Here is a 17,334-nt window from a genome sequence, read left to right as displayed (position 1 = left end):
GAGCGGGGGCCACGCAGAGCGGGGGCCACGCAGAGCGCATCCATTTCCACCGTCATGTTCCGCATTCTGGAAGACAATTTATTCTTTTCATCCGCGCTGATGGAAGCACACCTCATTTTCATTTCAATGTTTGTGACATTTTTTTTTTACTTTTCCTGAAAAACCCTCTCGAGAGTTGGGTGGCGAGGCGCGGGGGGGGGGGGGGGGGGGGGGGGGGGGGGTGGGGGGGGTCAACGAGGAGAAATGGAGACGCCCAAAAAAAGCTGAATTAAAATCAGGCCACAAAAAAAGAGAAACGGTCATTAAATCAAGTACGAATCCTTCATTCCTTCATGCTTCTGTAGGTGCTCGAGGCAGCTGAACCACCCCCCCCCCCCCACACTCCTACTCCTCACCCCCTCTGGGGGGGCTCCAACCATCGAGGCGGTGAGCTTGCAGAAAACAGATGGGGAGGATTGTTCGGCCCGCTCACTTATCCACATCAATTCTACGTCTCCGTTCTTGTTCTTTGTTTGCCGTGTCTGACCTTGGAAACCCAACGCCACCCGTCCCGCCCTTTGACAAATGTCCTCGAGGGGAGACAGGGAAAGAGGAGCCGTCCCCCCCCCCCGTAACCAGCGCTCTGTGCTCATCACTCTCCCGTTGCGGTCGCTCCCGGCTGAGACATACCGCCGTCCTCGGCTCTTTCCACAGGTCACCAAGTTCGTGCTCCTCCGGTGCCAAAGAGGTCACGGCGGGTTCAGGTGTGGCCCCCTGAGGAGTAATCCGACACGCAAAAAACGGGGGGGGATTTGCGTTTGCCTGAAGCCGCCAAGGTGTGTCTCGGTGTGCTGGACTCCCGGTTTACTGAGGGGCAGGTAGGATCAAAGGTGGAGGAAAGGTGCGGGCCTGAAGGCCCCCAAAAAAGGCAGCAAAAGCAGTATTTTCCCACTGCTGGACGGGAAAAGGTTGGGTCTCCGCGGAGATCTGCCCCCAAAGCCCCAGAATGCCACTCCTCACACGGCGGCGGCGCTGAGCTTTGATCCCCGGCTTAAGAGAAAGTCGGATTTTCCGGCACGGCGAGTGACGGGCCGGCGGGGGGGGAAAGGGAAAGGCCTGCCGGTTAAGGGGGGGGGGGGGGGGGGGCTTGTGTGTGTCGAGGCAGGGAGGAGAGGGACAGGGAAGGACGGGACCACAAATTCTTCCCCTGTCATTTCATTCCTGGCAACTGCTGACTAAAGGGGCTTTTCTCAATGCAGAGGCTGAGGGGCTCCGCCTCGTCTGTCGTCTCTACTGGGGGGAGAGGGGGGGGGGGGGGCTTTTGAGGGAAGCGATGCCCCAGAGGTGGAAGGAGAAAGACCCACTGGACAAGCGTGGGAACAATGGCGACGGCACGGCGTAACTAATCCATATGAAAAGCAGCTTGGAGATGGGGGGTGGGGGGGGGTTGGGGCTCTTGATGCGGCAAGGCCCCCCGCTCTCTCCTGGCCCGTCTTTATCCTCCTCCCTGGTCCCGCCGCCCCTCCACACCCTTCATTTCCTCCCCCCCCGGCGAATCCACACCTCGAGACGCGGGGTAAACTGTTCCCTGGTTCTCAGCCGCAGGAAGAGCGTGTGGATGGAGCGTTTAAAAATAACTGGAAAGACGTTCTTCCTAATCACAGAAGACTGGCGGCTGGGCATCACTAAAACATTTGTGTTTTTGTTTCATTGTAAAAAAAAAAAAAGGACGAAACACTATATTTGAGTTGTTACCGTTATATTCTGTAACATCAAACTATTGACTCCTCTACCAACAGCTTCTTTTCTATGTGCTGCTCTCAGCATATTTCACCTAAAAGCACATTCTTCAATTGACATTTTGTGGTACCATTTCAAAATGTCGCTAACTGAACTGAATGAAACGCAGCTCAAGAAATCAATTTCACAATCTCAAACAATTAGTCTCCTTCATTTCACTAATTGTTTTCGTTATAAACTTCCCCTTCACGGTGTGTTTGCCATTTTGTTTTTCTCTTCAAACTCAGTCGTGTGGCATTGTGTTCTGGGATGATTCACCGCTCGCTTCCTGCTCCAGATTCTCATCATAAAACAATCTCCTTAGTCATCCACGGCTTTGCTGTAAAATATAAAAGATGCAAAACTCCCCTCTTATTTCCACGGGGATCATCTTTCCTCAGCTCAAAGCACTACTTTCTTCCTTTACTTCTCTAGGAACCATTTCAGGAACTTTGCCTGAGTTTTGGTTACTGCACCCTGATGAATCGTATCCAAATCTGTCAAAGTGAAGTCTCCCTTGTCAACATGTCAAACGTGTCCTGCCATCACGCAGACTCAAAGTAACCAAACAGCTTGTCCAATACACCCATATATTTAAATTACAATAATGTAGCTTTTGGCTTTTTAGTCTCAAGGAACGAGTGAGACGAAGAGAAAGTGGGGGCTACAGAGACAAACAGGACACCAACTTAATGTTATTTGCTAATGGCCTCAATGCATAGGAAAAAAAATAAATAGAGGGTGGCGGTGGGGGGGGCACACAAAGCACTAAGGCTCATCGCTATGGAGACAGCCGTCTCTCGTCTCTTCACTATGACTATTTTGTAACACTGATTAAGCAGTTTGTGGTCTTCTTATATGCAAAAGCAAGTCTTCAAAGCAAGCTTTTTAAGTTCTTGAGACAAATACAGAAATGTGCCACGGCTCCAGAGACATTCGGTCCTAAGGGGAGAAGAACTTCCTTACTAAGGATGGATTTACATCTCGAGGCTCACACTCATGCGAGACATTTACCGATGATATACGAAGGTTGTTAAGCCTGCGATGGCGCCCGTCAAAGTGCTCGTGCTCCTTTGTCCCGAACTCTGAGGGGTCTTCGTTACCTAAGGCAGGATTAAGTAAAAAAAGGGAAGAAACACCCCGGAGAAAAGACGTGATGCAGACGGGTTGAAACAGCTGTTGGCCTGCGTCGGGTTGTGGCTTTACACACACACACACACACACACACACACACACACACACACACACACACACACACACGAGGCCCCTGTGGTCGGGTGGGGATCGGTGACACACGCGCTCTGTTTACGTCGCACTCAGAAGCCTCTTGCGGTCCGCCTCAGACGGCCTGACACAATCTGGCCCGTCGCGCCCATTCAAACCACTTTGCTCCAAGGAGCCAAACCTCCTTCCGATCTCTCTCCCCCTCCCTCTCTCTCTGCAGTCTATTGTTGGAGGCCGGTCGGCCGTGGAAACACAAGCGGGGGGGGGCCCGAGCGGGGTGGACACAATAACCCTACAAGGGAAGCCCCCGTGTGCTAAATTACTGCCACAGATGTTCCTCCGTGTTCAGGACCATCAGGGCATTTAACACGTTTATTTTCTTTGAGGAACCACAGCACATGCATGACAACAAAAAGCCCTTCTCTGACTCCCACTGGTTCACCTTCCTGTCTGCAGCCACAAGGCCCATTGTTTGCACAGGACGGGCCACTTCACACCTCCCCTTCACATCTCTGGGTCCATTCAGCGGTGTGGAGGAACTTCCACCTCACCCATATCACAATCACAATCACAGCGGCTGGGAAAAAAGACTAACCACTAAAAAGAGGAAATGGGTTTCGGAGGCTGGGGTCTGTAATAAGTTGCAGTGAAATGTAGCATGAAAAAACATCAGCTAACGTGTCTCTGAATGGGGCCATTAAGACATCTAGAATTAAAAAGTTGTCCCTCTATAGTCTGATGCTAAAAAGTGTTTAAAGGATCGCGGAACATTTAAAGCCATTAACGGGTACATTTAAAAGAAGCACCAGCCAAAAGCTGTAATTTACCTTTAGTTAGCGGTAGTTTTCTTAGATTAACCATTGCTTTGGCATTTACTCTCAAAAGTCTTAAAGTTGTTTTTTTAAGCCATAGAGAAGGTCTGACTTGGACTGTGTGAGATGCAGGGCCTGTGTATGAATGCGCTATTTTTACTTTTTCTGTTTTCTAACCTGGGCTAACGTCGGATATGATGCATATCCAGTAAACACTTGCTGTGGTGCGTCTTATATGGTGAAACCGGATAATAAAGCAGAAAGGAGAAGTACAAAAATACTGCTTCTGTGATCACCTCCTTCGAGGAGCCAGTTTTGACCAGTTCTTAAGGTGAGGCGGTATAAAAGGGTACACAGTTTCTCAATGTATACCGTTTCTCTTCTAAATAAATGTTAGTTTAGTAGATCTTCTTTGAAAGACTGATTTCCATCACTACTGGTTATTTAACCTCCCATGACAGCAGTTCAATTCATTTCCTGTTTTCGGTCGACTGATCACAAGAAATAGTGTGTGGGGCCTACAATTCAGCACCATAACTGACCTGTATTGGATTTGGAAATATTACAGAATTGTTATCGTTGACCAGGGCTGGGATCCAAAAGGGACTTTTCCAATTTCATCTCCAGGTTAAAAGAAAAATCCTGGAGATTATTTGACCTCTGAAAGGCCGAGGTCCACTGATGACCCGACCATCTAAAGCTCCTCCTTTAATGGCTCCGGCTCGTTTGCCATGATAAAAACTTTCCTGAGCGGGATAAAGACGGGTATCCCGCCTGCTTCGGAACAGGGGACTAGCCATGATTTCATCACTTACTGTACAGTTCAATGGATCAGGGGCAAATGAGGAGGGACTGAGACAAAGAGGAGCTGGAGACTCCTCACCCCTCCAAACTGTGGTGGGGAGGGGGGTATCAGCGCCGGTAACAGTGTCCAGCTGCTCTTGGCTCGACGGATGGACCTTTTTTCCATTTGCGTGTCCAGGTTTTTAACGGCTCTAATCCGCGTTTGTTCTGTGTGTGTGTGTGTGTGTGTGTGTGTGTGTGTGTGTGTGTGTGTGTGCGCGCACATGTGCATCCATCCGCGCAGTGACTCACTGATAAGGAGCGACAGCCTGACACATGTGGCCTTGATAAGGTTACGTCGGGGTAATGTTATCCGACAATCTCTGACTAGACTGCACGGCCGCCGCTACGTTCCCACCCGACGAGGAAGGCGCGCGCCGAGGTGTGATCGGGAAGTGACACGACCAATTAATTCAAGAGGTTGAAAGAAGAGAAGATCTGTGGAAAACCAAAAAAAAAAGACAACTTGAATCTGAAAGTGGAGCATATCAAAAATGCATCCTGAGTGCACGTGGACTGATACCATGTGAAGTGGTGTTAGTCCCAAAGAAGACGGCTGATGCTAACAGCTTTGGAGTGAGTTTTAGCTAATTATGGAGTACGGCATGGGGGACGCATATAGTCTCCACTGATGAGACCGTGTCTTATTAAAACACAGTGAATGCTCTACACAGCTTTTCTCCTATGTATCCGCACTCAAAATAGCAAGCAGCACTTGAATAGATACTGCAGCCGACCCCGCCACTTTCAATATGCAAGGAGTCGTCGGCGCTAATGGAAGTTGGCTCACATGAGATGTGCTTTCAGAAACATTTGATAAAGGCATCTAACAACCACGCTGTGCGTGATGGAGATCCAGCAGCTTCAGCGTGTACAAGATACGGAGGCCCCGCACCACGAGCCAGGACCGCCTACCTAACCCTTTATAAAAGGAACAGACTACAAGTGGTTAAATGTGAAGTTGATTGAGGCCTTCGCTCCTCTGTAAACGTTGCGTGGACTTCTGCGGGAGCACGGGCTCAGGCCACAGCAGCGTTCCTACGCCATTACCAGCCACCTCCAATAGGATGGCACGGTTTGACTGCAATCGGATCAGACACGGTACAAAATCTACGAGGGGCTTCTCACTCTAATCGCTATGTGCACCACACAGACGATGCCGGTGTCTGATCTGCGGCAGTAGAGAAATTAGTGGTATGAAAAAGACTTGACTCAAGTAGCGCCACGGAGGGAGACGTCTTTATCGCCAACATCAACAAGGGGGAAGCGCGCTGTGAAGTCGAGATATGCAAGATGCATGGCTCAAGGTCTTACAATAGCTGTGATGAGAAAAATATTCAATAGATAGCTTTTTGGAGAGCGTGGGGGGGGGGGGGTTACAAATTTATTTGGGGATTTAAAAATGGAACACGCACTGCAGATCTGGCAGCGCCGATGAATCTTTCGCAATCTCTGAAGCGGGTCCTTAGATCTACCCGCCTCGGCAGTCCCAAAAGATACCGCAACTGGGAAATGCAAAGCAATGCATCTATTCCGGGGTGGTGGGGGCGTAGTCTGTCTATCCCCCCCACCCAAAGAAAACACCCTATGTCGTCCACTAAAAAGCTTATCAGCATCCAACGATGCCACCGGGCTTCTTGAGGCTCATTTCGGTTTCGCTTCATACTTTAAATTAAATGCAATTTTGGGTATAATGAATCTCCTCTGCTCCTCCGACCATGTGAACTCGGTAAATTCACTCAGCTATCAACCATCCCCGCCCTAATGTGGAGGCCGTGCTGCACCGTACGCCTGCATGGGGATGTGTGAAGACCCAACTCAATATGAAAAGGCAACAAAAATATATGAAAGAAATCCCCCCAAAAAAAGAAAAATAACTCCTCTCGCTGATACATAATTCATGTTTTGTAGCTTCTAGACGTTCCACATGAGCGGCCACGGTTAGCGCTAGCGCCGGGTTTTGGCCAAACAAGATGCTGCAGAGTGTGTGCGTGTGTGTGTGTGTGTGTGTGTGTGTGTGTGTGTGTGTGGACAGCATGGAAAGAGCCAGACGGGAAGGTTGCCTGCCGGGTTAAAAAGAAAAAAAGGCACAGGGAGAAAACTAAAAAGGGGAATGAAATGACGCGCTACTGAATCGGCGCTACCTTGCTGAAGGGGACATGCTCAGGCCCGGCAGCAGTGAACAGCCACGCACATATGCATGCCATAGCTGCACAATTTAACACAGACTACACACACACACACACACACGGTTCAGACTGCCGTGTAAACCTAGCACGTACTTGTCTGGATTTCTGTCTATCCCTGGTTGGCTGCAGTGCAAACACTTTGCAGATATTCAGACAGAAAAGGGATCCTCCGCTGTGCAGGACGAAATGAACAGAAAAAGAAATGGGCGAGATTGATGTGATAAACAGCAGGTACATTCAGACTTTATTAGCTCATGCTCTCCTTGAGCTCCTGGAGAAAGAAAAAAAAGGTCCCAGTCGGATAGAAGTGTGTGTTTAAAGATAGCAAGCTATGTAGCTGTGAGCAAATAGCCTCCAGTCACCAGATCCCCCCCCCCCCCCACACCAGACCCATGAGCAAATAGACAAGCTTCCTTGCACACACACTCACACGCACACTTTTTGACCTGTCACCCCAATATAGAAGCAATGCTACGGGAGAAGCACTTGAATCAGATCGCTGCTGATAAAAAGCACCACGGAAACCTTTGGGTGTCTTCTACAGACGACCCACACGCGGGTCAAGTGGAATATATTCATTCAGGAAAACAGGCCTTTTGGACTTTGATTTCGTATCAATTTCATATGGCATTCCTCCACAAAGTAAATCAGAGAGTAGCCGAATAAGAAGCAAATTCTTTTGTGAACTGACAATGACGAAGCGATGCCAAAGCAGCCGTTTACAAGCTGTCTGTCCAAGTCGTGCACTGCTTCCCAAACACATGCATCTTTGCCAAAAACTCACATTTCAAAACTAAAAAGTGCTCCATAGATCACCGTGGGTCCGTGGCCGGAGCCAGGTTTGTGCTCTGCTTGCATTCATCAATACGCATCTCAGGCTTTATGATGAAGTCATTTTCTTCAACGACGCGGCGACTCGTTGACAAAGAAACGGTCATTTTGGGGGTGATGCATTCCCCCCAAAACACACCTAAGCACCGCGTCCTTCTTGGACCGGACACTTCAATTCACCCCCCCTTCGCCCTTCCATGCAAAAGGAAACATACCCTGTCAAGCTGCTCTGCTACAGGTCTTCTATCTGTAATCCCCCTATCGGGGGGGGGGGGGTGCTTAGATAGCAGGGATGCGGTTGGATAGACACCACCAGTTAGGAGGCAGCGCGGTAAAAATGAAGCCGGTGACACGGGGAGATTGTCCCGCGCCTCAGCGACATCAGCTTACAGGATTATTTCTCCGTCTCCGGGTGGATCTGCTGTGGAAAGATGCCACCAGGCCCCGCCGACTCTCTGTGGGAATGACTCACAAGACGTGTCTCTATTCTATCTATATCCACACCGCTTCCATCAATGACGCAACGGGTTGTCTGCGAGGGCCGGGGCCTTTTCCACGTGCACGCAGAACTAAATGCTTGTGCAAGTTGCCTCTGCGAGGCGGGTGGGAGTGGGAGACGGAAGAAATGACGCCATGAAAGAGAAATGGAATTCAGTCGAGAACAGCGAGGGGAAGAAAAGGCAGCAAGAAATTGAAAAGGAGAGTGGGCGACAAATTTTTAAATATCCACCAGAAGCACACAAAAAAAAACAAAAACAAGCATGCACTTCTTTTATCTCAAAAGGAGGCTACGTCAGGCTCACGGAGGAAACAAACGCCACCAAACCGACTGCCAGGGAAGCTGGGAAGAAACGATGCAACACTAAAAATACTCGTTTCCCGCCTCTCTCCGGTCCATCAGGCGCCCACGCCCCATTGGTGAGACCAGATGCCTCCTTCCCCTGCAACCGCCGCCTCCTCCGCAGAGCGCACGTGGAGGAGGGCAGCCGGGTGGAGGTGGGCAGAGGAAGAGCGGCCACAGTGGCAGGCGGGTTGAGAAGGGGTGGGGGGGAGGGGGGGGGAGCGTCTGGGGAGGCCACGGTGTCAACAAGGCACAAGCAATCCCTCTGGAAGGAGAGCAAACTTTGGCACAATAGGAGTCCCTCTTGGAGCGCCCCGAGGGCCGCCCCCAAATTTTACTCCCCACATGAGTGGAAGGCGAAGCGCGCCATAAAGCTTGATGAACCAGACGGGGGGAGATGGGGGGGGGGGGGGGGGGAAGGTGGGAAGGTGGGAGCCCTTCCATCAGCCCGCCAGGCAGCCAAATCTGATCCAACAAAACCTCCCATTCTCTCCGCCGGGCCCCGGCCCCTTAAACGTGGAGCCAGGCTCACATTCTTCAGTGACATAATGCTGTTTTAAGCTATTGCCCTCTTCAACTCCCCACTCCTCCCCCTCTTTACCCGTACTCAGATTCCCGCCCCCCCCCCCCCCCGCCCTCCCTTTCGGGAATCACTATTTAAAAATATGAATGCCAGGGGCCGGGTGTTTGTTTCACCCCCCCCCCCCCCCCGTGGCAGTGAGGGAGGACGATCCGCGCGCAGTCCTCACAGAGCCCCCGGCAGTAGGTGCTAGTGCAAAAGCCTCTGGGGGCCATAAAGGCTGCCCCCCCGCCCCCCTCTTAAAACCCTCCTTCTCCTCAGTGGAGCTGCTGCAAACGCCCCTGACGGAGTCATCTGCTGTCACTGAAGAGTATGTGTAGGGGGGGGGGGAAGAGTTTCTACCCACTGCCCCTCATTGATGAGATGACTCCGGTCAGGTGGTCCACAGAGTGTAGACAGCGGATTCATTCAGGAAGGGGGGACAAACCCCCCCAGGGGGCAGCGGCAACCCCCTCCCCGTGTCCTCCTTCCAAACACACACACACACACACACACACACACACACACACACACACACACACACACACACACACACACACACACACACACACACCGGATGTTTACGTCCCTATAGTCAGGGACGTACGGTCGCCCTACTTGACAGTCGGCATTGTCCAAGCGGTGGACGGTGAGTGAGCGTTGCCCCGTCTCGGCGCCGCACAAAAAGAGCAATTTTTTTCTCTACTCAATATTTCTCAAACACATCTGGTTTAACTGAGTTCACAAAAGGCCCAATCAGCTTCTTCCTCTCGCTCTCACCGCCTTCCACACAGAAGAACGTACCTGTCCGCATGCAAACTAACATTTCCGTCCTATCAGCACTCGTTAAGGATGATGGCACTTCACAGAAGAGAGCGAGGGGGGAGGGGATTACAACTTCTACTGCTGTGCCAATTAGGAATTCATCCCCCTACAAAAACACATCCTCACAGTTCTAGGGAAGGAAGGAAGGAAGGAAGGAAGGAGATTAGGCGGCGTGTTGTTCCTCGCTCTTTTAATTACGGCTACTGAGAGCACAAAGAGCAGCGCGACCAGCTGCTTCTGCTGGGTGGGGAGCTTTTAATATAGAAAATGATTCCTGGGGGGGGGGGGGGGGCTCTGCTGTGGCATTACTGCTCATCCTCATTTCCCTGTGTGTCTCTCTCTATACCAACTAGCCAGCAGCTGGCCATGGGGGGGGGGCCCTCCAGGAGTTCACGTCCACCACCCCCCCCCCCCCCCCCCTCTTGCTTTCCTCCTCCCAACCCCCGCCACCCCTGAGGCCGGGGGCGGCTTGGCTGCGCCGGTAATCCCTCAATAAATGTGGGTCAGAGCGTTGGGCTTTGCCTTCGTCACTCGGCGATGGGACAGACAGCAGGGGTCACGACCCCGGTCATCCGGCGTGCACTCGCACGTGCACGCGCTCGCACACTCACCAACACTAGAAGACACGGATGGATGAGCAGCCACACACGGACAAAACTCACAGACAAAAACAACTCGGACCTGAGATCAGTGGAGCCGGAATGATGAGAATTTCAATGGAGGTGTTGACTGACAGAATAAATGAAGAGCTGACTTCTAACCATTCGATAGCGCGACTGCATCTTTAAGCAAAGATGCCATTAATAGCATGCGAGAATCTCTTGTTCTCCTTTCCGTCTGCTGCGACAGACCGAGTCATAAAGAGAACTCTATATGACAGCAAAAAGAAGATTGTTAGATAAGATCAAGGCTCAAGATCAATATCCAAAAGGATTCTAAATGGACTGTGGTTTAACGAGCCAAAAATATTAAACATTTTCTGGTTGCAGCTCCTTAAATACAATCCGTGTTTAGTATAACCCCAAATTAAATATTTTCTTCTTCAGACACAGCCCCCGCCTGTAGGAACTCACAGCTGGTTGTTGTTCCCTGTTCTTTGACATCTTTTAGATGAATCGCACCCCCCCCCCCCCAAAAAAAAAGAAATTGCCGTTCCAGCCTTAAAAAATTAAAAGGTTGTAACTCTTACTCTTACGCCGAGAGTGCATTGCAGCCTCAGCAGACACACTCCCTGCGTCCCACAGTGAGTCGCACCGGGCGGAAAGAGAGAAACAGCGAGGCGACGCAGCGGGAACGTGAGCGAGGCGCATAGAATGAGGTCGGAGGGAGACACAGCCAATGAAAGTCAGGAGCTGGGGAGGCACAAGATGCATCGATGGCCTGATAAGATAAGAAGTCATGCGCCTTAAATCTGTCCACACGTGCACCGCATTCAAACTCATTACCCCCCCCCCACGCCATTACCATTCACCGCCGCGAGCGCAGGCCATCATGAAATATTCAGCATTTATTAATCGAACGACAGGAAAAAAGAAACAATGGAAACGGGGGAGGATGGGAGGGAGGGGGCAACGTGACCGGTGCCCCCTCCAAACCTCCAACAGGAGTCTGCTATCAGGCGGCGGCGCGCTAGCATTCAGGGGAATGCCGGTGTTCTCACTCAATAGTGTTGGAGCGAGATAAGGTGGAGGAGGTGTGTGTCTGTGGCAAAGGGGGGGTGGGGGTGGGGGGTGTTTTTTTCCCTTTCCCTTGGCCCCGATCGGCAACTGCCTCTCAGTCCGTGGCAGCCTGTCAACGGAATGTCAACCGCAGCAGTGTCGTCATTAAGAGAAGAAAGAAAGGAGAGAAAAAGGGAAATGGAAATGTGGCAGGGAGCCATCTCCGGCTAAATCACATCAGTGTTTCCATGTCGATGTGAAGGGGGGGGGGGGTGTAGGGAGTAAAAACACGGAGACAACAAGGAGGGACGGCGGGCCTCTTTTCTCCCTCTCCGGCACCTCGGCGCGCTTCAGGGGGGGGGGTTTCTCTCAGGTTGGGAAAAGAAAAGAAAAATACACTCAGCGTGGGTTCGACGTTACAGTGATTGACGCCTAATGGGAAAATCCCAGATTTTGGGACTAAATCCAACTCGGCCAACCACCCCCCCCGACATGCTTTTATCACTCAATCTCACTTGCTCTTAACCGTCATCTCCGGCCACACACTTTTGCACTTGACTTTGTCATTAAACCCCCCCCCCCCCCCCCCTCCAACTCTCCTGTCGCGTCCCTCGGGTGACCTTGAGCAGCAGCTTCCAGTGAAGCAGCTAAAGTACAAAGCTCATATGTGCCAACAATGGTGGTTAAGTATTAAATGGGGGGGGAGGGGGGGGATGATGACGCTGTTAGTCAGCGGAAGGCTTAGCGGCGAGCGAACCCAACGCTGTGCGGTGTGCGCGCAGGTCCGTCGAAGTAATGGAACACTTAATAGTTGTAATGATGCCACTCGTAACATGAGATGCACTTTGGATTGCTGCAGGATAATCTGCTCACCAGTGGAATACGGACAAAGCACAGTACTAAAGGGAAAGTGACAAAATACAACACACACACACACACACACACACACAAAGTGATTCAGTATCAAAACAGAAAGTTCACCAGATGAGACATTGAGACATTCAAAAGAAGAAATGGGAAATTAATTTTCCACAGATTAAGCGCACATAGGGCTGGGAATAGAACATACTCATCCAGGAGGGAGAGCACTGGGGGGGCGGGGGGCGGGGGGTTTAGTCACCACGCTCATGTGAATGTTGTCAATCATCGGGCCTCGGATCATCATCCGCACTGCTGAAAACCCACTGGATAATGTAGCAGCGAATGGGGCCCTTTCATCAGCTCGGCCATGGAAGTGGACCGAAGTGACTCTGATTGAAAGCTATTGCAGCCAAGGAAAATCTATTGAAGTGTGTGTGTGTGTGTGTGTGTGTGTGTGTGTGTGTGTGTGTGCATGAGCTGATTCAAGGACCCATACACTATCTCCCAGCCGGCTCTCCCCCCGCGGCATTCCTCATGAAGGCAACCAGGTCGGAGGTCAGGCGGTCTACCTGAGCCCAGACGCAGCGTAGACATCGGCCGTAGCGGCGGTCGGCGGGTGGATAAATATTGACCGCAAACGAGCGCGGGGCAGCGCGGAAACCCGGCGTCCAGGTATGTACGCTGGATGCGGCACAGCCAGCCGGCCTGCTACGCCGACGCCCCCTCCTCAGCCGCCAACAGCTGCTCAGACACATGGCTGCACTCCTGAGCCTCAGCGTCACCCGCAAGGCGGAGACCTAATGGAGGCGGGCTGCATGTGGAACAGTCCAAGGTTTGGAGACACGTTCTCAATGAATTGAATGAGAAAAAACGGTACCGGCCACACTTTGAGAAGAAGAAAACGCTTTTAAAAGGGTTATTAGTTGACAGGTAAAAAAAAAGTAGGCTAGCAACTCTAAAGCCACGTTAACAAAGCAGCAAACTCCTTTCTAGAACAGACGCACCAAAGAAGTGGGAGGAGCTTGGAGAGCAGGCAAAATGCTGGAAAAGTGCTGTGAAGGAATGAAATTGGATCGGAGGCGGGGAAAGGAATCAGAGGCATTGTCGATGCTGGAAATGAAATGACAAACAGGCGGCGGTATTGATCAAAAATAAATCAACCGTGAAGCCCACCGCGGGGGGAGAGCGGCGGGTGGGAGAGGCGCTTCGGTTCCCTGAACTCGCCGAGATCGGCAGGCGGGCAGCTGACTGTGGCAACGACATGTTCCTGATACAGAGGGAACCTCTGGGAAAACGAGGCCTTGATCATAGTAGAAAAGGAGGGGGGGGGGGGGGGGATCTGAGCCCCGAGCGGAGCAGGGGTGGGGTGTCCGACGGCGACTGGAATGCCAGATAATAGATGACATATCCCTCCAGGGGACAGCGAGCCCAAGGCATCGAGAGAATATGAGCGGGGAAGAGGGAGGACGAGGAATGGATGGAACAAGTGCACGCCTGCAAAGTTTGTTAGAGTTCACTTTCTTGACATCACCTGTCTGTTAGGTTTTTTTTAAGAGTTCATTTCAAGTTCACTGAGAGTCCTTTCTCCTAGAAAAACAGTGTGCGTTTGGACTGCACCCCCCGGCATGGAAATATGTTTAAATTAACTCCTCTGCATGCGCGTCCTTTAACCTTTACATCCTGTGTGCGTGTGTGTTTGTGCGTGCAAACAATGAAACAAACCCGCCCACTACTGGGAACAATGCAGACAAGTGCTGTTTACACTTGCACAAGTCCACCCAGGATTCACAGAAAGGCCCGATGGAAGGTCCAATGATCTCAGATCACACCCCGTCACTCAGAGCATAATCCAGCCTCAAACCCCTCAAACAGTGTCTATCCCAAAAAACACCCCACAACTTCAAGCTTAGCTTCCAATCCTCAAGACGGGGGGGTGGGCATTAATAACCACCTTGAAATAACGCTAGACCTCAAAAAATTAGAGGTAATCAACTTGCCCCGGGTGCTAAGTGGGAAGGATGGCACTAACTCTCGGAAATGAAGGTGATAATTAACCCATTACGGCTGATTTATTCGCACTAAATTGCTTCATCTTTCAACTAAACGTGTTCACACGGGAGGGGGGGGGGGGGGGGTGTTCACCCGCGCTCTGCCACCGTCAAGGTCACAAGAGTCGCACTCTGTTCCAGTGCGAGAACTCTCACCGTCGACTTTCCCTGCGCTTGCACCTTGAGTGCAGGGCTGCAAAAGAAATAATTATCTACCGTGTCGCTGCATATCCTGCTAGAAGCTGCAGTGTTCCCATGGAGTGGAGGGGGGTGAATTCCTTCATAGGGAAGGAGGGAGGAGAGGGTGTCCAAGGAGCTAAAAGACTGGCTGGAGAGATTTTACTTCATGCTTGAAAGGGAGCAGAGGGTTAAAAACCAGTCATGTAGCAGGGGGGGGGGGGCTTGTTTAACTATGACTTGCAGTCAGGGTGGTGTGTGTGTGTGTGTGAGAAATACTTTTTTAGGTTTTAAAAAATATGTTGGAGGTATAGCGGTTGATCCCTTTTTTCCAGTTTGGTGCTACATGAGAATTGGGAAAAAACTATTATTAAACACACACACACACACGTGACGACCCTGCACTCTGAGGTGCGCGCGTGCGTGTGCCACCTACTTGTCGTACTCCGCGTTGTCCGTGTCGCAGCGCGCGTCCTTGTGCCTCTGCCAGTCTTTGCCGTGCTTGCAGGTGGTGAGCAGCACCACGTCCTCCGCGTTGTGCACGTGGTGCAGGGCGTTCCGGGTGTCCGAGCCGATGCCCGTCAGGTAGCGCTTCCCCTTGAACACCAGCGCGTACTTTCGGAACGGCGGGATGGAGTTGTACTTGAGGAAGCCGCGCTCGCCGCCGGTGCGCGGGTGCTCCTTGGAGAACAGCGGGATGGACACGTCGAAGCTGGGCCGGAAGTTCTCGGTGCTGATGCTGGCTTTGGCCAACATGGCCTGGCCGATGTCGAAGCCCAGGTCTTCCGTGTAGTCCGGCCACGTCCCCGAGTACAGGTTGAATATGAGGTGGTTCCTGCCGTCGTTCCACAGGGGCAGGTTCTGCACCTTGGTCTTGAGGTTGTGGACGTACTGCGGGGACAGCTGGTCCCGGTCCAGGGTGTCCAGGCTCAGGATGAACAGACACGCTTGTCCGGGGTCCGAGGTGTAAAACCGGGAGCCCTCGATGGTCGCTAAAATATTCTGGTAGCTCTCGGAGATCTTCTCCCCCTTCTGCTGCGGGTAAACGTAAACTTTGAAGCCGTTCTTCTGACACGGAGCGAAATCAAAGCAGGAGTCCACGCGGCACCGCTTGCCCCTGTAAACACTCGTGTTGACGTCCCGCTTCTGCCTCGGCGATATGTGCACGTTGTACTCCTCGGTGTCCGTCTGATCCCACGGCAGGAAGAGGTGTAACGGGTCCGAGAAGTGGGGCCAGGGCTGGTCGGGCCGGTACCCGTTTCGGCCGCGGTCATGCCGGCTCCTGCTCGCCGCTGGAAGTTGAACCCCTCCGAGGTAGGAGAGCAGCGCGAGGCACGCGCCGGCGGAGAGCAGGATCAGGTAGCGTTTTTTGGCCTGCATGTGTCCTGGCAACTGGGACGAGTTGTTTAGGAATAAAAAATGTAAAGTGGCCCGAAGTTAGGCTCTCACCAACCCCGGCTGCACCGCTCCATCCTCCGGCAGCCTCCACGGATCCCCAACCCCCCGTCTGCGTATTCGGTTCCCAAATCCAGCAATTGATCCAGTGCATGTGGGCGATTTTGGGGGGGAGGGGGGAGGGAGGGTTGTTAAAAGTATCGTCCTGTTCTCCCTTTACTACAGAGTTCCACCATGTCTCGTGTCGTGCCGACGGAGGGGCTTGAGGTGCCCGGCGAAGGAAAAAGAGGCAGAAGCGAGCTCCGTGCTGCCCGGACCCGGGCGGACAGCGCGTGAAGACCCCGTCGGCGCGTGTGTGTGTGTGTGTGTGTGTGTGTGTGTGTGTGTGTGTGTGTGTGTGTGTGTGTGTGCGATAGTCCAAATGCCGCCGGCTGAATTCGTCCTCCCCCCACCAACCCACCCCCTTTTACCTCCCTATGGTCCCGTGTGAAGAGAAGCAACTCAACAAAAAGAAGCAGAAGAGCGAAGCCGGGGGGGGGGGGGGGAAGCGACGAAGCAGCTCAGCGGTACAACTGTAACCTGACGAATCCCTGCATTGCTCTTCTTATTTGTCACTACCTCCGCGCACGCTGCCCTCGCGCGCTCCGATGTAACGTGAAAAAACACATCGGCGCCCGCCAAGTTTATCCGGTCGTCGCGAGGCGGGCGGACGGACGGACCGACGCTCAACCGCACACCGGGCGGAGGAAACGTTCAAAAAGACGGGGTTCCGCGTTCGTAGGGTCCAATTACCGAGTGCTCGGGCGTCCCGATTGTTAGTCCGTAACATTCCAATCCCGACACGACGGCAGCTGATGCGCCGTCCCATCGATGCCCACCGGCGCCGCTGATTGGTCCGTGAGAGGGAGCGGAAGGGGCGGGACTCGCGCTAAGGCACCCATTCATGACCGTGGTCCTCCGCATGTGCAAATTGTCTAATTGTGAGCCTATGGTTGTAGTTTGGATATGTGCCAGGAAGCAAAGCACCCCTCAGTAATAATAATATAGATTTCCATTGATTGATTTTTTATTATGATGATGTGCAGGCTCATGACCCATTCTAATTGTATATTTTGCTTTATGCTTATTATCTATCGGGATAGTTGCGTTTACTTGTACTTCTCAATCTAGTCTATTTGAATTTTGCGCTAATCTTATATGATTGTCTCCTTAAAATAGCCTATATACCTTTTATATACTTATTGTTTTATATACCTTTCTCATCCTATTTTGCAAATACTGTGGCTCGCACATTATAGTGTACACATTTTAAT

At 51.9% G+C, this 17,334-nt stretch overlaps 1 protein-coding gene across 2 annotated transcripts in view; it reads right to left on the bottom strand.

The window, feature by feature from the left end:
• The window catches only part of ext1b (exostosin glycosyltransferase 1b), a 90,608-nt gene extending 73,743 nt beyond the window's left edge, over positions 1–16,865 (bottom strand). For both annotated transcript variants that reach the window (XM_037474145.2, XM_037474146.2), the window contains exon 1: positions 15,063–16,865. In XM_037474145.2, coding sequence (XP_037330042.1) covers positions 15,063–16,006 — 944 coding nt within the window. In that variant the 5' untranslated portion in view covers positions 16,007–16,865. The remainder of the gene's footprint in view (positions 1–15,062) is intronic.
• Between the last annotated feature and the right edge of the window lie 469 nt (positions 16,866–17,334).

Source organism: Pungitius pungitius, chromosome 17, assembly GCF_949316345.1.
Source record: "Pungitius pungitius chromosome 17, fPunPun2.1, whole genome shotgun sequence".
Classification (NCBI taxonomy): Eukaryota; Metazoa; Chordata; class Actinopteri; order Perciformes; family Gasterosteidae; genus Pungitius; species Pungitius pungitius.
This window is presented reverse-complemented; position numbering and strand designations above follow the sequence as displayed.